The 24,305-nt window shown below is 42.7% G+C and overlaps 2 protein-coding genes across 2 annotated transcripts in view; one reads left to right on the forward strand and one right to left on the reverse strand.

Moving 5' to 3' along the window:
• Nucleotides 1-383: 383 nt before the first annotated feature.
• LOC115378107 (thrombospondin-2-like) lies at nucleotides 384-18,386 on the reverse strand. Its single transcript, XM_030078250.1, has 24 exons — nucleotides 18,297-18,386; nucleotides 15,988-16,174; nucleotides 15,786-15,851; nucleotides 15,452-15,591; nucleotides 14,951-15,005; nucleotides 14,649-14,791; nucleotides 13,706-13,799; nucleotides 13,335-13,496; nucleotides 12,803-12,979; nucleotides 12,547-12,720; nucleotides 11,828-11,958; nucleotides 11,525-11,659; nucleotides 11,125-11,343; nucleotides 10,288-10,395; nucleotides 9,825-9,984; nucleotides 9,515-9,633; nucleotides 9,177-9,411; nucleotides 7,454-7,681; nucleotides 7,193-7,323; nucleotides 6,547-6,687; nucleotides 6,187-6,284; nucleotides 4,683-4,822; nucleotides 1,658-1,796; nucleotides 384-677 (listed from the first exon to the last, which is right to left on the reverse strand). The coding sequence occupies exons 3-24, from the start codon at nucleotides 15,847-15,849 to the stop codon at nucleotides 521-523; spliced, it is 3,150 nt and encodes a 1,049-aa protein (XP_029934110.1). The 5' UTR covers nucleotides 15,850-15,851; nucleotides 15,988-16,174; nucleotides 18,297-18,386; the 3' UTR covers nucleotides 384-520.
• A 451-nt stretch (nucleotides 18,387-18,837) lies between these two features.
• LOC115378106 (proteasome activator complex subunit 4B-like) overlaps nucleotides 18,838-24,305 on the forward strand; it is a 32,874-nt gene continuing 27,406 nt past the window's right edge. Inside the window, exons 1-4 of the mRNA XM_030078249.1 lie at nucleotides 18,838-19,205; nucleotides 19,802-19,942; nucleotides 23,170-23,286; nucleotides 23,569-23,613. Coding sequence (XP_029934109.1) covers nucleotides 19,003-19,205; nucleotides 19,802-19,942; nucleotides 23,170-23,286; nucleotides 23,569-23,613 — 506 coding nt within the window. The 5' untranslated portion in view covers nucleotides 18,838-19,002. The remainder of the gene's footprint in view (nucleotides 19,206-19,801; nucleotides 19,943-23,169; nucleotides 23,287-23,568; nucleotides 23,614-24,305) is intronic.

Below are 24,305 nucleotides of genomic sequence, written 5' to 3' on the forward strand. Positions count from 1 at the left end.
AGGAAACGGAGACCGGAGGGGTTTCCTTCCGTTTGGCGCCGCAGCCCTTCCTCCGTGTCACAGATCCCGTTCTTATCTGCAGCAAGGGAGAACAAGTAAACAGCGCCATCCTGATAATCTCTGGGTGGTTCCCCTATTTTGTCCATCCACAATGCCTGTTGGTGTTGGCAACAGCAGAATGAAACCACCTTTTAAGTGCTTAGGTGACTCAGTTCACATGAACACACTCACTCGCTTGGGACGAGGTCATGGCCAGTTCTGTCCTGGTCAAGCTCCTATGAAACATATGTGTATACCAAAGTTGTTCCAGTTGGAGTGTTAAAAATAAAAGTGCACCACAAGCTCACACATGCTCTCTAAAGTGGCAATGTGTCAGTTCAGTTTGCTATTTGCAGCCAGTCCTGATGCCAGAGTGTAAGGCGCCGACTTGCTGCCCTGCCGAAGGGAAGCGGCCTGCTCCGACACAGATGGGATGGCTGGTAACTGGTCTGTCATGTGATCAGAGGAGTCGGTGAGCTGCTCAGTCATGTGATCCCGATCTATGATGGTGGTGGTCTCGGAGTCTAGCTCCCTGGTCTTTTCCTGGTAAAACCTCCGCCTGAAGCGCCGCATCTGGGGAAGCTCGCAACATGTCTCCAGCACCACCAGGACACACACCAGACCCAGCAGTAGGTAAGCTGGTGGAGCAAACACACACACAAGATTTATGGTGCAAAGTGATAGAACAAAGACAGGTACAGCGTGAATAAGAAACTCAACTTTGGCCTATTCACTGCTGATCCATTGTGATTCAAATGGTATACTGGCTAAGATTCATGGCTTCATTTGACCTCTTCTCTGAGCTGGCATAAAGAAAAAAATATAATCGTTATGTAATGCACATGCTGCTGTCGGGTAAAATGTAGGATCCTTTAGTTGAAAAATTGCATTGCAAAACAATCTCCATGTTAACAAGTCATTTAGTCTCATATTCACTGTTAAAATCTTGTGAAAAAGTCTGCTAATTCCATGTGTTTCCAAAGCTGCTTCAATTGTTTCAGGATTTTATTTCTGCACCCTAGGAGGGACTGACTGGAGAAATTCAAATGCGCATCCAGCCTTTGCATTATGGAAATCTTGCAAGATGTCCATCCGCTGTATTATGAAAATGTTTCTGTGGTCCAGCATTCAACCAGATGCAACCAGGTCTAGTTCTGGTAGCAGGTATTTATATGCTGAAACAAGGCGGAACAAGTCCACCAGTGCTCAGTGTACGTCACTGCAGAAAACTCTGGAAATGGGATTTTAAGAAGATTTTAAGAATAAATGACTTGTTAAGTAAGAGATGTTTTGTAGTGTACATGTACATGGAAAAGAGCAACACACTCAAGACCAAAGATGCCAAAAAGTCAAAAAGTCAAAAAGTAAAAAAAAAAAATTCAAGCCAAAAGTAGATCTAAAGTATGACTGTAAAGGCCAGCACTTAAAAATAAAGTAATGAATATTTCTCTTTATCAACATGTCCCAACCCCTGGGCATACGAAACTCTCGAAAAACACTTGGATAAGCTCAAAAATGCATGGAGCACAGCTGATTTTCTTTAATTCCTGAAAAACATTTTGCAGATCGAAGGTTTTTCACCCGACAGCTGTGATGTATGGTCCCTCAGCCTTCCCACCTGTAATAGCCAGCCTGTAGAGCTGCCGGTGTGGGTTGGCCTCCTTGCTGTGGGTCTCTCCGGGGACATAGTCTCCGAGGCCAATGGTTGTCAGAGAGATGAAACAGAAATACAGAGACTCCAGGAAGCTCCAGTCCTTCTCCACGGTGATAAAAATCCAAGCTGGGATGATGAGGAGGAACAGGACCATGATGAGGGTCAGGCAGACGGCGTGGATGGCGGCAAACTTGGACTTGGACACGGCCCAGCGGCGGTGGAAGTAGGACACTGGACGTTGCGTCACCAGGTTCATGATCCTTTGCACCACGGCGGAGAGGAACAGGAGGGTAATGGGGACGCCGAAGAGGGAGTAGAAGACGCAGAAGGCCTTCCCGCCATCTGAGAGAGGAACAGTGTGGCCATAACCTGAAAACACACCCCAACATGAAGCACAGCACCGATTAAAGATGAAGGACCATGTGTTGAGCCACACTGCTGCTACTGCTGGCAATAAACAATAATTAGATGAAAGAAAGAAAGAAAGAAAGAAAGAAAGAAAGGAGAGGAAGACAGAATCATTTGTCTGCTCATGTTTCCCTGAGAGTGAGAGGCTCATCCAAAGCATATTGACTCTTGACTTCATTACAAATTATTTAGTGAGCAAGTTTCTGTGTTTTGTTTGTTAATTTGTGTCTGCAGACATAATAATAATTTCATGCTGTTCAAACAGTTCAGCGTCTGCTGCATGTTAAATGGTGCACATTTTGGGATTTATTTATTTATTTATTTATTGGTCCTCCATATATCTAAGGTATGTTTACGGTCTGAAGGTAAATTTGTTTTTCACATTTGGTATTCCTGACTTTATATCTACTCGTTGTGTCAATTCACTCTGAACCCATCTGATATATTTTGCCATGAACATTTTCAAATTTGTTTATATTGACTGAAAGTCTGGGGACAAGTGGAGTTCTGCTGATGCTGGACAAGATATTGTTGCTTCTCATGATAAATTATTAGATGTGAGTCACCAAACAGCCGAGACTTAATACCGGGCCTTAATTCTCGTTTGTGCTTTTGTGGCATCCAAATTCACTCAGTTATAGAATTATTAAGTTTTTCTTAATAACTGCTCTCTTTGAAACTTACTTACTTACTTCGTTCATTCTTATTTTGGCCCACCTGTATTCCCTTGGGGCCTTACCTGTAGTAGTCAGCACGGTGCTGGTGAAGAACAGAGAGGACACGAAGTCCCAGTTGGCTTCAGTCTCGTTACCGAGCACCGACACTCCGTAGTTACTGGCCTCCAGCGTCCGGGCCAAAAGCTCCTCCAGACGCGCATCAGACACACAGGTGTTGTCTTCCAGAAACTCCTGCCGGGCGGTTTTCAGCTCCTGTCGCAGCTGGTGCTCGTACGGAAGCTCAATGGCGGAGAAAATCCCGGCACCGACCAGGAGGTACAAAACATAACCGACCACCAGCAGCACGAAACTCAGCGCCGCACGGTGCTGCTCAGCAAACCGAGCGCACCGGCCGTCGGTACAGCTGCGCGCCATCGCTCCAACTTCCACAAAGAGTATCCAACCTCCGCTCCTCGACTTTATGGCTTCCTAATGAGCCACAGACAATTATTTACCAGACAGTGAAAGTGAGTTATCCTGTGTCCTGGTTATGAGTTTGCTGTTCTGGTTTTCGTCTTCCTCATTCTTCACATCTCATGAGAACCTGAGATGGGAGCGGGTGGCGGTGACGTTGGCGACTCACCGGACCAGGTAGGCTGCTAATGTGTGTGTGTGTGTGTGTGTGTGTGTGTGTGTGTGTGTGTGTGTGTGTGTGTGTGTGTGTGTGTGTGTGTGTGTGTGTGTGTGTTTTCCCTACCCTCTAATCACTTCCACACCCAACCAGTTTGGCAGGTTTTGTGTTTCGAGTCACTACAAGGGATTTATTTACCCTTAGGCTCAAGGCCAGTTTTCTTACACCGAAAAGCCTTAATAATAGGCCTAATAATGATGATGATAAAACAATAATACATATTAGTAGTAGTAGTAGTAGTATTAGGCTAGTAATGATCTCCCCCTTAAAACAGGCAAATGACACAACAACAACATACGAACATAATGGGTGAATCAGATAGTATGAAGCCACGTTTAAAATGTCTTTTTGAGAGCTGATTTAATTATGGCATTGATTTTTAAATGTCTGTCCTTAAGCAACAAAGGGAAGGAGTGAAAAACGCCTGAGTCACTCATCTACCGTTACTGTTCACTAATTTCTTATTTGCCATGACTTTATGATTCCCAGCCAGCCTTTCTGGTCCCCTCATTCTCTTCTTGCCTTTTTGCATTTATTTATGCGACCACCAGGGAGCGCTAGTGGACTTTCTTAAACATCAACTGCCAAGCAATTCTCAGACACACCAAAGGACACAGGGTTTGTCTGTGTTTTTATTGAAAAATCTCCCCACCAGTCAAACACGCAGTGCTTTGCTATTTCCACCATCCAGCTCATTGTCAATTCATCTCCACATCTCTCAGGGTCATAGTTCAATTGTGGCAAAGTTGCACAATAAATAAGTATTTACAAGCAAATGGAAAAAGCAAGTGAAAGCAGCAACAAATTACTGTCATTAGAGGAGCGATCAGGAATCATATGGTAATGTTACAGCCACTGAAACAGCCTACAGTCTGTATTGCTGCATGAAAAGCTAAAAGATCTCAGAAAAGTAGATGATGGTCAGAAGCTGATAATTTATGGTGCATCATCATCATCTCTCTCTCTCTCTCTCTCTCTCTCTCTCTCTCTCTCTCTCTCTCTCTCTCTCTCTCTCTCACTCAAATTCTTCAGATTGTCTCCAGTTTATGTCTTGGATCTCTGATGTGCCATTGTGGAGCTTTGCAAAGACAACTCAGTTATCTGGAGGGGGAAGGAGAAACACAAATCATAGATATCGCCGTCACAGGAGTCACATTTCTTACAAGAGGAGCTGTTTCGAAAAATCCAGCACTAAACACAGTAAATACATGCACACGTGTGAAGTTGCTCTCACCTCTGCACTCATATCTGAGGTCTGAGAAAAGGACGTGTTCCTGAGAGAAGACAAACAGTCCCAGTCTGCCTCCAGCCAGGGTGTGGTCGTAAACCGGCCCCGAGTCCGACATTATCTCCCGGCCCTCATACACCACCACCCTGAAGTGGTAAACATGACAAAACAAGAGGGTGTTAACTTTCATTTACTGTAAAAAAAAATCCACCTTAAAGCACTAACATGTTGAAAACAGCTATTAGGACGGCATTTGTTGGCCTTGTTTTGGTTTTTAGTGACGTACCTTCTTTTTCTGTGGACAACTGGCCAAATTTAGACATTGTGATATCAAAATGATATCACACTGAGAATTTCCAGTGCAGCTATGACTGAGTTTTTAATTATTTTTTTTTTTAGCTATATAAAACATCCAATATAAGCGTCAGGCTTTAGTGCCAGCCCGTGAGAATCAAACAGCAAGGGCATCTTTCTAAACGCATCATTTTGCAGCAACAATCAACAATCGTACAGGGAGAAATTCATCACAGAGGAGTCAGAGATTCTTTATTGACAGAAGCCTCAGCGGACCACAGCGCAATGCAGCCACAGCTTGTATCTTTGCAGATCTGCTGGCGTTAGTCATCTTCAAAGAGATTTTTGTCATTTGATCAAGCGGTCATGCCAGACTCCAGCATTAGTCTCTCTCCAATTGCTTTTTCTTAACTGGAAAAAACATATTACTTTATCGAAATGACTCTTTCCACCCACATGTAAAAATCACAGAAAGCCCATTCTGTTCAGGTTATCAACAATAACTCAGACATGCGGATAGTCACCAAATGAAAAAGAAGTAAATGAAGCAAGCTGAGGGAAAATGGATATATCAAAGAAATAACACAGTTATTTCATTAAAACTAACCAAACTGCATTGTACATCATAAATGTTGGTTAAAGGTGTCCCTGAATGTAGTTTCTGCAGATGTTTAGTGTATTCAATAGGGACCGTAGCTCCACTAAATCCTGGATGAAGTGGAGGGGTTGGAATTGCCCCAAAAGCCAAGCCCCAGAAGTGTGACTTAAGACGAGGCCAATGATATCAAATGCTTTCACTGTAAAGCAAAAGTAACGGATTACTGTTAATGTGGAGATGTTTCCACGAGAGATGGGGTGTTTTTCTACTCAGAGAACCCAGAACCTTGTCAGTTTCCCAAAAAAGTTTGATTTTGAGTTTGGCAGCATTGAAAGACGGATAACTTCCATAATCCCGATCCAATTGTGGTTTATGACAACTCAACATGAAAATCTGATTTTGGACACTGAAGAGGAATACCAATTACATGAAGAATGCCTCAATTCACAACATCTTGACAGGTTTGCATCAGGGTGTCTGGTTTATATCCCTAGGAATAGCTATGATATGACTAATGACAATAATTTTTTAAAATAAATTAAAAGTTTAATAAATGGAGCATCCAGCACCATAAAGTAACACCTGACACTTTGGAAATTATGATGACAGTCCTGGTACCTGATGAATCCGGTCTTGGGTCTGTGGATGAGATGCATGCGGTAGGCCGTAAAGTCCTTCCAGCCAATTTTGTTGGGATCATGCCACAGTGTCCTGACCTGACCCACACACACACACACACACACACACACACATACACACAGAGACAAGGAGACATCAGGGACTTCCTGAATTTTGTAACTAATATTTGATCTTCAACTTGCCATTTGAACAAAGATGCATGGCTTATTCTTGGTATTAAGTTCGGGGATGTTTGGCTCTTTTTATTCCCTCGTAACGAAATTTAGCTATGATTTCTGTTATACCAGACAGAATATGAAGTCATAGAGAGATATAATGTAGTCAGTCACTGATCCTTGCCTGGTGTCGGGTGTTTCCAGTGTGCCACAGGGCATTGCGCAGATACTCCCCCGGTCCCGTGGTGGAGTTAACCAGTTTGATGGAAACTCCTGCTATTCCAAAGGCTTTGGACGGCTTCTTCTCCCAGTAGGCCTGAGACACCTGCACTCACAGAGCAAAGGGTTTTTGGGGGATAAAGGAAAGTTTATTTGAGTTGACAGGCAACTGAGGCCGGTCACAGCACAAACCTGAGGAAGACACGGCATTTTGCTAGTGATTACTGCAGCGCAATGGTGTAAGAAAGCTTAGGACAAAAACAGGAGTGCTGGTCAAGTGGATGGTTCATAGTGGATGAGCAGGGATAGCACCCCCTTGTTGGAGGAATTTCTAAGCCCATTATTCATTAAAAGTTTTAGTCGAAAATTGAGGGAAAATGACCATTTCTCTCATCATCAGTGAAGCCAGCATGCGCCGACGTTGGCATTATCACCGGAAATAAAGTGGATGCAGCCAAGCCAGAAATTGGTGAAGCTAAAAAAAAAATTGGGAATGGGCCAAGGCCATAATGTGCACATTAACCACCAAGAAATGTTCAACATTGGTGCAACATATGATTGCTTGGTTGTATTATTATCACTATTAGGAGAGAAAAGCATTAAAGCCTCACCTGTTTCCACATGACAACATAGAAGCGTTGGCTAGACTGGTAGGCGAACACGATGCCTGCGTAATCGTCATCGCGATTGGTGTTCACGTAAAACGTCACGCTGAAGTCTACTGCGCTGAACTTGTCATATCCTATCACCATTTAAACCAAGAAGACATTTGTTAAAGGTTAGATTTGACCTTTTATGTTTACCCTTTAGCATTTTTCTTTAAATTTTGCTTAGATTTTGGACTTTTTTCTCAGAGGTAAGCTTAGGCTCACCAAGGGCGATGCCAGGGTCAGAGTTGGCGGTCTGTAGCAGCTCAGTGCCCTGGCTGCGGATCACCCAGAAGGGGTCAGACTGGGTGGTCCCTCGTGGGTCCAGCAGAACCACCTGAAACTTCCTGAAGTCTGTGTATCTGATGTCCCGGTTCTCTGGACAGGGATCCATTGCATCAGGAATATTGTCGTTGTCAAAATCATTATGGCACGCATCTCCACAGCCGTCACCTGAGAGTCAGATGGAAGAGGAAAGAGAAAGCAAGAATATGGTTTGTCTTTTACCCTTATTTGTTTGTGTTTGGAATGAAAAGGAGGGGGGGGGGGACTGAAAGGAAAATAACAGAAAAATGTAGAGTGAAATGCAGAGGGAAAGGGCAATGACAGAGTATAATGATGATAGATGATCCAATCTGTTATTACTGATTTAATCGCACCACTAGGATCAATATTCTTGTATTATGCTGGATGTAAAACATGATGATGTTCATGCCCAGCCAAGACAAAAATATTTGAGTTGGCGCAATAGTGTGAGGATTTTAACTCATAATTGTATAATCCAGTTACTAGTGAATCTTACCATCGTGATTGCAAATGAACCCAACATTTGCACAAAAGCCCCGATGTCAGATAAACATTCATCATTTTCCCCGTCATTAATACAGATTTGTCCTGTGATGCCAGATGTTTTTACACAATTGCAAGTTGTCTCAGAGTCTGGCAGCCGACACAAAGCCCTCTGGGAACGCCCATGAAGCCCCTGAGGAACGCCCACAGTTTGGTGTGGTTTAGGTCAGAGTGAGGATGAGGAGGGCGTTCCTAGAGGTTTGCAGGTCTTGTTGTCCGCTGCCAGACCACTCCAAGTTATTTGGCAGTGATCGTCCTAGATGGTGTTCTTTTCTTTGTCTGTTTAGTCATGCTCCCTTCCACTGCTCATAGTAATTCTTTTGGTAACTTTATGAACTGACTATTGACCTTATACAGCCTTTGTGCTTGTCTTTCCAGTTGTTGGAGTTCATAGCAAAGGTATTTGCTAGCATGGGCGAATCCCAAGCCAAATAAACAGTGCAACTATGGACAAAACCTAAGTTACTCATTGTCCTTAACCGTAAAGAAGAAAGCAACAAGGGGCTTTCTTAAAACCTTCACTGCTAAATTGAAATGGCTATTCAACAAAGGCATCAGCCCTAAATTTAAAAGGTGCATGATTACAGAGATTCAATTGAAGTGAGGTCTGTTTTGCCTCAACAGACAAAAATGTGGCATGCGTATGCAATTTGCCAGCGGGCTGTACGGGTCAATGGTGACAATAATGTAGTCTCATTTACTAAATTATGTGCTTATCCCACTTTTTTGTCAGTTGAGTCTAACCAGATGTCACTTTAACTGACCCACTGCAATTTTGCACCATGCACCTTTTAAATTTAGGGCTAATACCTAAATAAAAATGGCTATTTTACTAAGGTATAAGACCTAAATTTAAAAGGTGCTTAATGCAAAATTGCAGAGGGTCAAGTAAAGTGAGGTCTGTTTAGACTCAGCTGAAAAAAATGTGGCATGCATATGCAATTCATCAGTGAGCTGGGCCAGACTCAATTATTAAATTACATGCTTATTCCACTTTTTTGTCAGCTGAAACTAACTGGTTGAGACTTCAATCGACCTTTGTCAATTTCACATCGTCCACCTTTAACAAAGCATGAGTTCCATTATGTGTAAAACTGACCATCAGAGTCCAGCTGGTCTCTGTTCGGCACCAGCCTGCAGTTATCCCGGTCGTCAGGGATACCGTCATTGTCATCGTCATGGTCACAGACGTCTCCCTTCCCATCCTTGTCGTGGTCAGCCTGGTTGCTATTGGCGATGTAGGGGCAGTTGTCCAGAGAGTTTTGGTGGCCGTCTTCGTCAATGTCATCGTTGTCGTCACACATGTCCCCCACAAGGTCACTGTCAGAGTCGAGCTACACACACGCACACACACTCATATTAACATTGTGGCTGAATCCAGCAGACTGCTTAGCCATCTATGCATGTGTGCTTGTGTTTCTTTGTGTTCTTCTCTACCTGTAGTGGGTTATGTAGCAGAGGACAGTTGTCACACTGGTCTCCAACTCCGTCCAGGTCTGTGTCTCTCTGGTCAGTGTTATAAATGTAGGGACAGTTGTCGCGGTCATTCAGAACCTCTGCAGGGAGAAAAAGAGAGAGAGAGAGAACAGTGATAATTTTCTGTATGGCATTTACAATTTCATTACACCTGGAAACAAGGCATGGGCACTCCGTCCATTCCGAATCATAATTAAGACTTGCTAAATGTCAATCCATCTATAACCATGCTTCATCTGTATGCCAGGCCTGGTTAGTGATTAGCTAGTACCGTCTCCATCGATGTCGATGCTGCAGGCATCTCCCTCTCCGTTGTCATCAGTGTCCGTCTGCAGTGGGTTGTTATCAAACGGACAGTTGTCACAGCGATCTCCAACCCCGTCTCTGTCAGAATCAAACTGACGAGGGTTGTATACCAGCGGGCAGTTGTCCTACGCCAAACACACACACACACACACACACACATACAGAGGCTATGAATATACTGCTCAACTGAATTCAGATTGCATACTCTGTCTATGAAGGCATTCTTATACATTGTGGACTACATGGGCTGCATCAATCAATCAATCAATCAATCAAACTTTATTTATATAGCGTCAAATCACAACAGAAGTTATCTCATGACAGGTAGAGCAGGTAAGGACCACGCTCTACAAATGCATGGATACAACTTCTTACTTGATGCTATCTCATCCTCATAGTATCTCCATGTCTCAACCCCATTGTCTCACCCTTTCATCTAAGATGTCATCATTGTCATCATCAGGATCACAGGCGTCTCCCAGTCCATCCATGTCCAGGTCCTCCTGTCCAGAGTTTGGCAGTCTAGGACAATTGTCCTGCAGCCAATCACAACACATGCATCCAACAGGAATGAGACTCAAATGTCTGACAACCACTCAGATGAATATTTCCAAAGATAGTTAAAGTCCAGATGAAACAGCATTTCAAAACGTTTGGAGGAATTTCTATTGGACACTGAAAAGTCGACACGTGTCATTTCACTGTGCAGGAAGAATTAAATGATTGTATTCTTATGCAGAAATACAATAAAATGTATTATTTTTTGCATATATTATTAAATAGATGCACAATATGACCAGAGATGTGATAGAAAAGGGTTAAAAAGTCATTTTTAATTTCGTCTTGATTTTAAGCATATGTGCCACTATGATGGTGATGTATTAAGGCTACACTGATATGTCTGCGTGCAGAAACATTATGAAGGTATCAGTCCTTTTAATAAAAATTGGATAACTGCAAGTCATTATGGCCCAACGCTGATATGATGGAGGTCAGGATTTGATTTTATGCTTCATGAGTGCCATGAAATTTTGCCTTAAGGAGCCACTAACTCACCCTAAAAGAATTTCATTTGTATTGGTCTAAATGGAGAGTTTTACTGTCCCATGTGCTGCACAGATGCTCACACACCCTATCAGATACAAAACTGCAGCAAACTCTTAAGCATTGAATTATTTGTATCTTTTCACAGCAAACTACTGGCTAGTGGCAGCCACATTCTAAAAATATCAGTCTCAACCGAGTGTGTATGTGTGTGTGTGTACCTTCTGACAGTGGTAGGTAGCATTCTGCTTGCAGGTCAAGCCGTGGTCAGGCCAGCCATCCAGATCAGAGTCTTCATCACACAGGTATCCATCCCCTGCGTACCCCACGGCACACACACACTTGTACAAGATCTCAGACGCCAGGCCCAGGTACACACACGCAGCCTGTTTGTGGCAGGAGTGTGTGTTGTCTTTGCAGGGATTGTACGGCTCGCACACCTATGTCCAAAATAAGGCTTTCAAAATCCAAAATTCTTTGCGGTGGGAATGTGATGATATGATCTGTGTATATATGATATGATGCAAATATGATATGATCCTTGTATCCTTGTATCCTTGTATATGAAGCGTAATGTTGCAGAGAAAAGACAAATGTTTTCACATGAGGAAACACACGTGCCTGCCTGGTTCCCTGTGCTTGCTGCAGGCCGAGGCCGTACGGCTGGGTGCCTTTAAAGCGAGGCGGACAGGGCAGACAGTAGAACCCGGGATCTGTGTTCACACACTCAGTGACACACACAGCCTCCACTTCACACTGCAGAGACAGATTCAGCATGCCAAACAGATATAATGGAGCCCATATGGGGTCATCTTAACTTGTATAGTCCATGAATCCTCTGTCTGCCATCATGTTAGACTGATTGGCACTGATTGGCATTGTAAGTGTGTGTATTTTTGTGTTTGCTGATATTGGTGATATTACCTCATTCAAATCTTCACAGTGAGTGCCGTTGCCCTTTAAACCCAGTGGACATTGTCCGCATTCCCATGACTCGTCACTGTATGATGTGCACTCGACGCCAGAAAAACATGGACGTGACAACAGGCAGATGTCTGCAACAACACACACACACACACACACACACACACAAATACATGACAAAACCACTTAGACAGAAATTTGGTCATGGGCGCCCAAATTATTCTTAAGAAATTAATGTTTAAATAATTTGCCTCTAATATGAGCCAAAGCCTTCTTAAGTCCCTGTAATGTAATGTAGGCAGAATAAGTAGGGTGTTCATTTAGGTGCCTTAAAAATTGGATAAATGCTGGTTAATCTTTCTACTGACTTGGGGGAGAAAGCATTTGGGTGCAAAAAATGTATTGGGTACAAATGTAAAGTTGTAAATTATTTTGAAAATGTCTCTTCACACAAATAAAAACATGTAAATTGTATGTGATGATGATGTAGGTGGTATTAGAGATGAGAAGTCACACATGAGGGTTTAAGATCTTTGCATAGCGTTACAGTTTACCAACAAGTTTAAGGCTTACCCATTGACGTCAAGTATACCTATACCCCAAGGTTTGCTTATAGGATTAAGATTGACGAATAGAGTTAAAATATAACTATAGGTTAAAGGATTAACAGGGATTACCCACAGTGTAAGGTTAAGGTTTGCTGACAGTTTCAGGTTTACCAATAGGACACGGCTGTTTGTTACATGCTGCATAGTCCACAGCATCTCCAGCGCACTGCTTTCCTCCGTGCTGAGGGACGGGGTTCGAACACTCCCGCTCACGACTCGACAGGCCCCCATCACACGACGCTGAGCATGGTGACCACTCAGACCAGGTTGTCCAGCCACCGGCAACTACACACACACACGCATATACACCACTCAGCAATAACACAGAAAGTGCTAAAAAGCATTTTATAAGTGCCTGAATACTTACTGGGGCAGAGTGTGTTGTTGCAGGGTTGTGTTTCCTTGCCGGCGCCCAGACACCCGTTGCCTCCCCTCTGCGGTGGAGGATTGTTGCAGAGACGGACACGTGTGATGTAACCCTCTCCACATGTGGTGGTACATGCAGACCAAGGAGACCACAGGCCCCAGCCCCCGTTAACACGCACTGGACAGAGAGAGCAAGCACATTCACATGTCGCCATTGTGGAAGCCCCAGATTTATTTCAGGCTTGCTGGGGCAAAAAAAAAAAAAAAAAAAACTCAGATCTTTGATCAGAGGAATTCTGCAAGGCTTTACCATCACAGCTCCACATTGTGTGTACATTTACATACCTAGACCAGCATGGTTCAAACAGTGATGACAATACCTGAGATCCATCTGGGTGACCTTGTCTTAAGTTCCAGAATTGGCTCTTTGGAGATTATTCAATTTGTCCCGTAGGACCAGGCATGCTCAATCACTCAAAAAACAGGAAGCAAATCGTGAAATAACATGTCTGACCGGCAGGATGATGTCCTACCTTTGCGGTCACACTTCATCAGAGTGCAGCTGCGGGTCTGAACTGAGGGGCCGGCACAAGAGGACAGGGAACCATCGCAGGTCCGGCCCCGTTGCTGTCCTCCACGCCCACATGTGACCGAACAAGCAGTCCACTCAGACCACGGGGACCAGCCATCTTCAGCTTCACACACACATATTGATGTGTTTTTATACTTCTATTACATATAATCTATTACATATAATCCATTTTATGAAAGATAAGACCTTAACAGATACAAACTTACACTTAAGTCTACAGTTTTTAATTTAATTTAAATTAATTTAAATTTAATTTTGCATACCAAATTAAATTCAGCCATGGGTGCAAGCAGAGATGCAGGACAAACTCACCCAGACACACAGGGCAACATTCTCCATCTATAAAGGAGGGATTGAGGCAGGAGACAGGCGGACATGACACCTGCTGACACACCACCTTTCCTACCTGTAAAGGGAGGACAAGACAGGCCGGTGTTAAAGGTACATAAAGCAAAATTCAGTCTATATGGTTCTTACTGTTGGCCTGACTCTGATAAATTCCATCCTTATTTTTGGTCACTTTAATCTAAATGGTCTTCACCTCAGTGGATTCTCAATTTTGCATAGTGTGCTTTTAATGCATTTTGGCTTTGTAATAAAATATTATTGCTAAAAGGCCATGACTGTCATCTTATAGTTTTGCTAAATTTGAATCCATGTGTAATCATGTCCCTAATAGTATTTTACAAAGAGAAACTGAGAAATAAAATAGAAATTGACAGAAAGTTACTGTTAAAAATAGGTTGAGACTAACTCTGGCTTGTTGTGAATATAATTTGAAAAATATATCTTTATAAGTTATAAGACCTCTCTGCATTCAGTGGAGTATTTCGTAAAACAATTCTGCCAAAGAAAGTGAGATAGTCTTACTTTATTCCAGTGCAACTCATCTTTATTCAGTATTTTTTTTAATCAAGTTGCATTATCTACTGAAGAAGTGATGTGCCTTATTAAGATATCTTAGCTTGTTTAAAGTAAATTGTTGAAGCAAATTAAGCTGCATTGAAAACAAACGAAACTATCTCACTCATTGAATTTATTTTTTTCTCTTCTGTTGAGAACATTAACTTTATGGCTAAATATAAAATGAAATGGCTTGCAAAGATGCACGTTGTTGCAGTGTTGAAGATTTACCACTTAATCTAAAGGGATGGATGTCTAAGTCTGCTACATATCCATGACAGATCATTTATCAAGTCAGAGAATTTGGTGTCTCTTCACCAAGAAAGACAGTGCTGTTATATTTTACACTGACCTGGCAAGTACATGCGGTGCAGCTGTCGAAGTCCCAGTCATCCCCGTGCTCATAAACTCGTCCATCCTGCACACACCAGATCTCCCCATCTCTGTCTATGTCCAGGTCTTCATAATCATCATCGTCATAGAAGCCACGGCTGCCTCCACTGCTGCTGTTGCTGCTGCCTCTACTGCCGCCTCTACTGCCGCCTTTACTGCCACCTCTACTGCCGCCTCTACTGCCACCTCTACTGCCGTCACTTCTGCCACCACTTCTGCCACCACTTCTGCCGCTGATGCTGTTCCTGCTGCTGCTGCTGCTGCTGCTGTTGCTCAACTCTGCTAAAGTTATACGCATCTCCTCATTTTCTACTGTCTGAGATCACAGATACAAATATGTTAGTTCAATGTGCAACATGTAGTAAACATCAACGTAGTATCAAAATCATTTTACCCTGGTAGAATTAGGCAAGAGGAAACATATTAAATCATTGCTGAGATTGTTAGTAACAAACAGTTTAACACCATTTAGCATTTTTCAAAATTACAACCACATTTCCCATAAATCCTGTTCCATCCTGCACTGAAAGAACTGCAGCGTCTGCCTGTTTTGTGATAAAAAGTAACATTCCTTTGTACTATAATTAAGCAGATTTTGCAAAATCTGACCCAGAGGCAGGAAATCCTCACAGTGAAGAAAAATTAAAGTGAAAATCATATATGATAAAATGCTCCACATAGCCCCTTTAAAGTTAAGTAGCAACAAATGGAGAAGTGCACATGTTAAGTTTGCATGCATTTGTGTGCATGCAGGTGTCTTACTACTCTTTGCAGGTCTTCAAGCAGGTTGCTGGTGACGCTACGAAGGCCTTCGATCTCAGTGATCAAGCCAATCAATTCATCACAGGGATGACGACACATTTCCGGCGACGGCGACCCATCAACCTCTGCACCCCCCACACCTGTGGAGGAGGCAAGGGTGTGTTTGCTAGATTGTGTATTTGTGTAAATAAGTGTGCCTGTGTCTTTTTTTGCATGTCTGAGACAAAAAGAAGTGCTGCATTTATGCATGTATGTGCATGCATATGTTAGTTTGTAAATGCAGGTGTGTGTGTGAGTGATTGACTGGACGCACGTGTGGGTGCACGTGTGGTACCTGAGTAAACAGCGGCTGCATAGAGGATTATCAAAAGCCAGGGGAAACATCTCAGTGGAGCCATTTCTGTTCACACATAAATCACATATGCAGCTTCCATGAAGTATGGCAACTATATGACCACACGACAACATCTGACAAGCAGGAGTGCTGCCAAGAAGATGGAAGAAAAGAAGGAGAAGAGTGAAATAGCCTTGCATACCTGCGTGCTCCTCGCCGCTGTGTCTTTCTCTACGATTAAAAGTGGTATTCACGCCTGGTAGGCTCGTCCCTATAGCAGCTCCACAGGGGCTACAGAGGAATGTCAGTCTCCTCTCCTCTTTGCTTTCTTGTTTTCCTTGTTTCCTTGTTCCCTTGTCCCCTTGGCATCTGGACCAAAGATCAGCTTCCTTCAGTAATTTGTCAGTCAATGGTCCATAAAGAAAAACGACAATAAATAGGAAGAGAATGATGAAGGAGAGATCTGACTGGAGCACATGTGAACAGTTCTGTTACTTCTGTAGAAAGTTACTATGCCTGTGTGTATTTGTTTGAATGTGTGTGTGAGTGTGTGTGTGCGTGCGCATGTGTGTGTGTCAGGCAGGAGCAGAGGCCATATATTACCCGGCTGTCTGGCGATGAACTGGGCTACATATCTCCCAGCGAGAAACCCAGCTGGATTGAGGGAGCTGTGTGTGTGTGTATGTGTGTGTGTCAGTGAGTGTGCATGTGTGTGTTGACATTTGGATGCAGGTTTCCCAGACACATCATTTACACTCTTCACTCTCCAAGCCCCTGACACACACACACACACACACACTGCCTTCCACTTTAAGAGTGAGAAAATGGGCATCGCCATAAATCACTGGTTAAAATCAGAGGCGTGGTGTGAATGTGTGTGTGCTTGTGTTTGTGTGTGTGTGTGTATGTGTGTTCTGGGTGGGTGGTGGTGGTGGGGTGGGCGGGGGGACTGGGAGGAGGCGTGTGTCGGAGTAAAATATCTCAATGTTTGTAGAAACTAGATTGTGTGTAAAGATGAGCTAACTGATGGAGTACAAAAACATCTACCTCTTATGGGAACATCTCTTTCTCTTTTTTCCTTCCTCTCTCTCTCTCTCTCTCTCTCTCTCTCTCTCTCTCTCTCTCTTTTTCTTCTCTCTCCTCCTCTTATGTCTTTCTCCATCTCTTTCTGTCTGTTCAGTCTTCTCCCTGCTGAGTCAAAGAGGCATCATCTCCCTGAATCACATTTTCCATCTGTGGATTCCACTTGTGGAATAATGAATCCCACAGATGCATGCACACATGAATGCACACACACACACGCACACACACACACACACACACACACACATGCAACCGAATGTACCCACACAAACACAAACACATACACATGCACGAATCAGTCACATTTCTCCATTTGCAATTCCAAAGAAACTTCATGATGAAGAACAAACAAGAACGGGCAACATATTTTTCTCTGAAAGAATGTAATCTCCTTGGTTGGAAGCAGTTCAGAGGTAGACGTGGTGAAAGCAGGTGCTGTCACTGCTCTGCAAGGGAGAGATGTCCAAAAGCAATAAAATTTGAGGGGATAAAAAGGTAGAGACTTGGGTGAGATTGCTTGGCAAAGTCCATCGGGAGACTCTGAGACTGATAAGTCAGTCCCGCTATGTGGACTGGCACATTCTGTTCTGGGACCTTTCTCAAATTCTGCGGCCCTCACTGCCTTCCCCTGCGTTGACGGGGAAAAAATAGATCGAAAAAGGCCACTCGACCTGCCGTCCGAGAGAGGTGAGGCTGATTGGAGATTGCAGGGCTTTTGTGGGGTGAGGCCGTACCTGCACACGCAATGAGCAGACCTGTAATAGGTAGTAGATCAAGGCAGGGTTGAGAAACAGAGTAGTTTTTGCAATGTGACAGCTTAAGAAGGTCTGAGAATGAGTTGCAGCAGTAGCCCCATTTCACTGCATATCTAGACCACTGCTGCCATAAGCCCTCACTATGAACACTGCTGGGTAGTCTAGACAGTATCCTGCTGTTGCTGCATCACTCTAAGCACTTAGAGGTCATTGAATTACATGTTCCTTAAGTAAAGGGATTTACATGGAAGGATGCGAGGTTAAACGAGAATGAGGAGGGCCGAGGATAAGGGTGTCATGTAAGATGCACTGACCAGGATAAACATGGATGACATGGAGAGGATATGTCTCTAATTGTGATTTAGTTATCTGCTGGTACATTTCATGCCACCTACATATTGTAGATACAATAGACAGTAGTTTTTAGTAGATGGCAATGGCAAGCCACAAGAGCATAACTGCATGCTTGTTTGGTTATCTGGAGATATGAAATAAAATAAAATAAAATAAATAAATAAATGAATAAATAAAATAAAGAAAGTAAAACTCTTTCTATCTTCCCTATAGAGCATGGAATATATCATATATGTGTTTTGGTATAAATGCCACATTCTGCGCATAATGATAACAAAATGACATCTACATATGCAGGACATAAACTATTAAACCATACCTAAGACACGCAATCACCATCTGAAGAAATTAAACTGATTCTAAAATATACAAATATGCTGTATTCATGGATTAGCTCGGCTTTGAACAGTGGCTGTTGTTCAAGGTTAAGTCCTAAATCCAGATACACTGCACACTTTTATTCACAATATCTCTAGCTTTGCTGCAGCGCCGTGTTGTTTAGCCTATATGACTGTGGGTCAGTGGGGCAGCAGAGGGGATTTAATCCAGTTATCCAGATGATCCTAATATTGTACACAGATTAAGTCTTTGAACACCTCTGGGATTTGTAGTCCATATTCCAGGATCCCTGTTGCAGACGTGAATATCAAAGCCCTTTCTCATTAGTTTGAGTCAGAAACACAAAGCACACATCAGCCATGATTATGTATCTCTTAGTAGCATGTGGCCTGGTAACTTGGGTAGATCTTGTGACCGGTGCGCAACGACCCCCCTGCGCGCGCCGCGGTGTGCAATGCATGACATTGCAGGTCAGAGCGGAACCGGCCCTCTGCGCTCAGCCTTTCTAATAGCTCATTAGCGTGACACACTTTCCTCAGTGATCGCCTGCCTGGACACAGCGGATTATGCCGTCTAATTTTGCAGCGCACTTCAAGCCAGGCATACCACTCAGCAGACAGGAAGGGCCGCTTTTCTTTGCTTTTACGCACACGCACAAACTGGAAAAGTGACTTGGCGAGCGCGATATGACCGTGGATCGGGACATGAGCAGCCCGTCAGGGTTCATCCCGCAAAAGGAGATCGTGTATAATGGCCTGCTGCCTTACGCGGACCGGTTGGATAAGGAGGCCACGGAGCTCTTGGCGGAAATCAAAGCGAACCTATGCAGAGCTGTGCTGGTCAGGGAGCTGTGGCCTGGAGTCTCCTTCTGGTCGAGGAAACTATTCTCGTGAGTGTCATCTGAGTAGAAGACGCTATATGGTCAGGGTACAGAGAATTTTACCCAGACTCTTAATGATGCTGTGTTGAGATGCAGTTAGTGACCAGTGTTAGAACCAGGCTAGTCTCTTGGTCACACATAGGCCTGCCAAAGTCTGTAGATATTCCCATCAGGCTACCAAGAGGAGCTGTAATCATTTTAACTTAAGGAGGATACAACAACACAAGTTCACAGTACTAGGTCTGCAAGAGAGTAGTGCACTTTAATAAAGAGTTGTCCATATTGGACCCTGCCTTGCCAACAATATTAATTCCACAAGAGTATTTGACAAGAAAACTGCAAGGAGTGTTTATGCCAAGCTTCATCAGCTAGTTTTACCATCACAGAATGTTCTGTTCTACTTGGGAGTCAACCAGACTGCTTGAGGTTTCATGCTGAGGTGTGTGTGTGTGTGTGTGTGTGTGTGTGTGCATTTGTGCGTATCATGCCTCATGCCATCAAGAGGCCAAGAGAAGCTGTGTGTGTCTGCTGAGAATATAGGTCACCTGCTCTGGCTCCTGCAGGAAGTGATCTCTCTCTCTCTCTCTCTCTCTCTCTCTCCTCAGGTTCTTGAAGCTGTATGGCCGGAGGTTCAGTAAAGAGGACCATGTTCTCTTTATTAAGCTGCTCTATGAATTGGTCACACTGCCTAACCTGGAGCCCCACATGATGCAGGGCTACGCCAGGCTCCTCATACAGCTCCTCAAGTGGGTGTCCCCTCAAAACACACACACACACACACACACACACACACACACACACACACACACGGAATTTTAATTTTATTTATCCTTTATTTAGCCAGGAAAGTCCCACTGAAATACAAGCTCTCTTCTGGGGAGCCCTGGCCAAGTCAGGAGCACAATTAGTTTCACATTTAAAAAAAAAAAAAAAATGTTTCACATGATCGAACACATCCAACACATAAAAGCATGTATGCTCATATTGTGCTTAGTAATGATACTAATAATATGAGTAAAAGTATTCTTCTTATCAGTATTAGACTATCCTGTACAGCATAATAATATATATATAGAATAGAATAAAAATTGTAAAAAAAAAAAAAAAAAAAAAAAAAAGGAAAATTTAGAATAATAAGCAGTAAAATTGAAGACTGAGTTAAAGTGACATCAGGCAAGATTTTTAGATAAAAATATCTCCCCCATCAGTCTTAATGACAGACAAGCAGACAAGTGCAGCTTATCCCTTAATTGAGACAATTGACTGGATTGATCCTATTTGCTTTTCCACCTACATGAAGTTACTAATTAAGCCTTAAGAGTGAAATGCAAACTGTTTCCTTAAGAGCAGTGAGTTTAGACAAAGCAAGACACAACAGCACTAGATCTTTGGCTTCTGTCATTGCTTTGCTGTCCTTTGGTATAACGCATCAGAGACTGTAATTCACAGACTTCACGTCTCATGATCTCTGGGTGTTTCAAGTTCAAATTTTTTAGTTATCACTCATTGCTATTGGGACCTGCCAATGTGCGAAGTTGCCTAGTGCAGCTTTAACACATAAAAATGAAAAATAAGACTTAACTAGGGCATTAATTAGTCACTGGAGACAACTAAACCTTAGAAATGAAGGGCAATGGACTGCTTTTTCCCCTTGGTGCTGTAATATTACCCAGAAAAAAACTGAATTAAAAGAACATTTACATGGACTCGGGTGCGCAAACTCCATTTTTGATTTTATTGGACGACTAAAGCTCGATAGCCATTTCCCCTTTCTGAATTATTTTCTAGATGCAGTGACAATAAGCACATCTGGCAACATAGATTTGTCCAATTTGCAGATGTACGTGGACAACAGCTTGACTATTATAATGACAATAAAACAATAATAAGGTAATTATATAGAATGGTCTACCAAAAATTTCATGAGATGGAGCTAGCTCTGCTGCATTAATGGGTGGTGTACACACACACACACACCATCTCTGAGCAGTAAGCAGAAAGAAGTTAGAGACAGAAAAGGACAGCGAAGTTGATGTCAGTGTTACCAGCAGCAAGTCCTGACCTATATCTTAACTCCTTGCACGTTTCGCTCAAATCAGATCTGTCACTGCTCCAGCGGCAGGAGGATATTCTCAGAGACAGTCACATTCTTCACTTCACATTCGTCTTCACTTGTTTCCACGGTTTTCGCATCCATCACAAAACAACAACATAATGTAGATGTCGTTTGTCTGAGTGTTTTCCATTAGGAGCAAGGAGAAAGATCTGGGCTAACCGTATATTATGTGCCAAGTCTGACAGCTCGAAGATGGATTTGAAACCCCGTATAGTGTATAGTACTTGAGTCTTGCTACTCTTTTGTTCAACCTTTCACATTCCAGCATCATTCTCCCTTTTTCTCCTCTTGCCTCCATTTTCCAGTTGTCTCCATTGACAGACCTCTTAGCTTTCTGAGAACAGAGGGATAGGAGACATAAGAAATCCAGAGCTGTGGAAATCATACTTTTAGTGCAGGTTTCCAAACTTTTGGGAGGTTTACCCCTGTATTGAAAGCACTTGAAAACTGTTTTTTTTTTTTTAGAGGATTAGAGGATAAGGAAGAACTGGGCAACATGGGCAAAATCAAATATAACAATATCAACATTTTTGACCAAATACCATGTTGTTGATATTGCGACGATATTGAAGGGATGATTTCATCAGATTTTTACATGAGAGATTTTTGATAAATACTCATTAGTGGTTTGAATATTATGACCAAGCAGCTAAAGCAAATATTTGAAACGTTACAACAGTCAGATGAATGCAGAAAAATGCATCCATTTACTGTAATGTAGCCTTTAAAACCAGGAAACAGCAACATTTAAGTCATATCACATATTAGGATATCTAAAATCCCAGACGATATCTAGTCTCAAATCACAATATTGATATAATATTGATATATACATATATATATAAGGCTATATGAAAGCGATGTCAACTGTCTCAGGAGGGAAAAATCCTGGTTTTCATTAAATTTTTTAAACTTCTTTTTTGTGTTTTCTATGTCCTAGGCCTTTCCATATTCTCTGTTTCCAGGTCCATGTTGATTGCCCTATGGGATAATTATTTAGAACACATTTTTTTTACTGTATATATGCTGTTAAGGTGAGGTAATGTTTTTTTTTTTTTTTTTCCCAGAGGAGGACAAAATTTGATTTCCAACCAAATAAATACTATTGCATCAGAGCGTTAGGAGTGGGTAGCTTTCCTCTCAAGTCAGCCTGTAGCATCAAAGTAATGTCAGCTTTCTCACGAGGGCAAAAATCTGATATTTGTTTAAAAAAAAAAAAAAAGTAAACTCATAATTGACAAAACAGCTGTCCAAACTAAAATCTTTAGCTGAAGTGGGTGTGAGAAAAGTCTGCAGTCACAGAGATAAGTCATTTCAGTGGCTGGCTGGCTGGATGATAGTTTTCTTAAGAGATGGATTGGGAGGATCTCCAATCCATTGTCTCCTCGCTAAATTCCTCGCAGTTTTGTTTTAAGGGGCTCCTCATTAGAAAAATATTTTTGTGTGAATATTCAAAACCAGCACAGTCTGCACCTGCAAAATTACCAACATCTGTACAGCTGTCTGTCAGTCTGTGCCTTGCTGGATACAAAGAGAGAGACGGCGCTCTGTTTGCAAACAAGTCTGGAAGTTGTCTGTTCATGTCGAGCGCAGTCTGCGAGCGATTGATTGATTTCCCCTTGATTCCCGACTTCTCTGACACCCCGTAGTTTCTCATTTCAAAACAGCACTATTGCTGTAGTTGTGTTTTGATTAGGAAATTTTTCGAGGTTTGGGTATCAGAGAAGCCCCCAGGGAGTGCCGATCCCCAGCTGGGACAAGTCTTTTTTGTGTGTTGTTTTGTTTTGTTTTAGACAGATTCATACCTCATAAAAAGGACATAAACCACTCTGATAATTTGCATCTTTTCCCTAATAGGAAGAAGGAGCTGCTATCAAGGGATGACTTACAGTTGCCATGGCGACCGCTATACGAGCTGTACGAGAGGGTCCTGTACTCCAAAACTGAGCACCTCGGCCTCATCTGGTTCCCTAAGTGTGTTACTTACATATGCACTTGTAATTAACATTCATTAACCCGAGTCACTGAGCCACATCATTGCATCTCTATGAATAATGCTAAGCCAAATACGTTAAGTGTCGCTCTGCTTTTTACTCTAGTACAATCACAGAGCTAAACCTTACATCTAGGAATTCCTCTTTCTCTGATTTTGAGGGCTGTCAATCCACTGGGGACGTTTCGATCCCACAAGACAGTAAAAACAGAAATCTCACACAAACACACACTCACACGCTGTCCCTCTCTTCTCGTTTGCAGCTCGGTGGACAACATTTTGAAGGCTTTGATCAAGAGCTGCCGACTGTAAGTCTCATTACATGCGGGCTTGTAATTCTTTCACTGGATAATGTGCCAGATGCAGGAACACAAATTTCTCTTGTGTTTTCTCTTATTTTTCGGGTTAAGAGTAAAAATAAGAGAAGTCAACGGCAGATTTAGCCAATGTTTTTAACCAAATCTGCTCTTACTCAGGTGTGTTGGATGACGAATCCCACCTGTTTGTTAACTGGAGGCATGTCTGAGCATTTGTTATTAGCTTAAGATAATGCCTCCTTAACACTATAAAAGGGCAGCTGTGGTGTCATGTGCAAAATTCTCTGACACATGCCCAAGACTGTGATACCAAAAAAACAACAAAACCAGCCTGGAGGAAGAGAAAGAACTCCAGCAGCTGAAATCAAAGTTGATCGCGTGGTTTGTGAGTGATGGGCCCTTCCGCAAGTCAAGTCTCTCTTCTTGAGACAATAAAGATCTTAACGGAACTGAAGTGCTGTTAAGTGAAAACAGAAAAAAGAAAAGAAAGAAAATGTGATTTTCCAGAGCGTCAGTGCTGGCATTACAGGAAAGTCAATACTGGCAAAAAATGTGTGATGCTGTCAATGTCGTCTCGGCAGAGGGATTTTCAGTTGCAGAAATAAAATGAAAACGGTTTGATATGAAAATGGAAGCCAAAACACACATTGCCCAAGCCGAGCGCTCCATGGTGACGACTGCAG

The sequence above is a fragment of the Myripristis murdjan genome, chromosome 19 (assembly GCF_902150065.1).
Source record: "Myripristis murdjan chromosome 19, fMyrMur1.1, whole genome shotgun sequence".
In the NCBI taxonomy this organism is placed as follows: Eukaryota; Metazoa; Chordata; class Actinopteri; order Holocentriformes; family Holocentridae; genus Myripristis; species Myripristis murdjan.

Coding starts and splice junctions, on each gene's coding strand:
- LOC115378107 (XM_030078250.1), bottom strand. CDS start 15,849: ATGGCTCCACTGAGATGTTTCCCCTGGCTTTTGATAATCCTCTATGCA. Junction 11,959..12,546: donor CAAACAGCCGTGTCCTATTG/GTAAACCTGAAA, acceptor GTGTTGTTGCAG/ACATCTGCCTGTTGTCACGT. Junction 11,660..11,827: donor ACTGTGAAGATTTGAATGAG/GTAATATCACCA, acceptor CTGTCTCTGCAG/TGTGAAGTGGAGGCTGTGTG.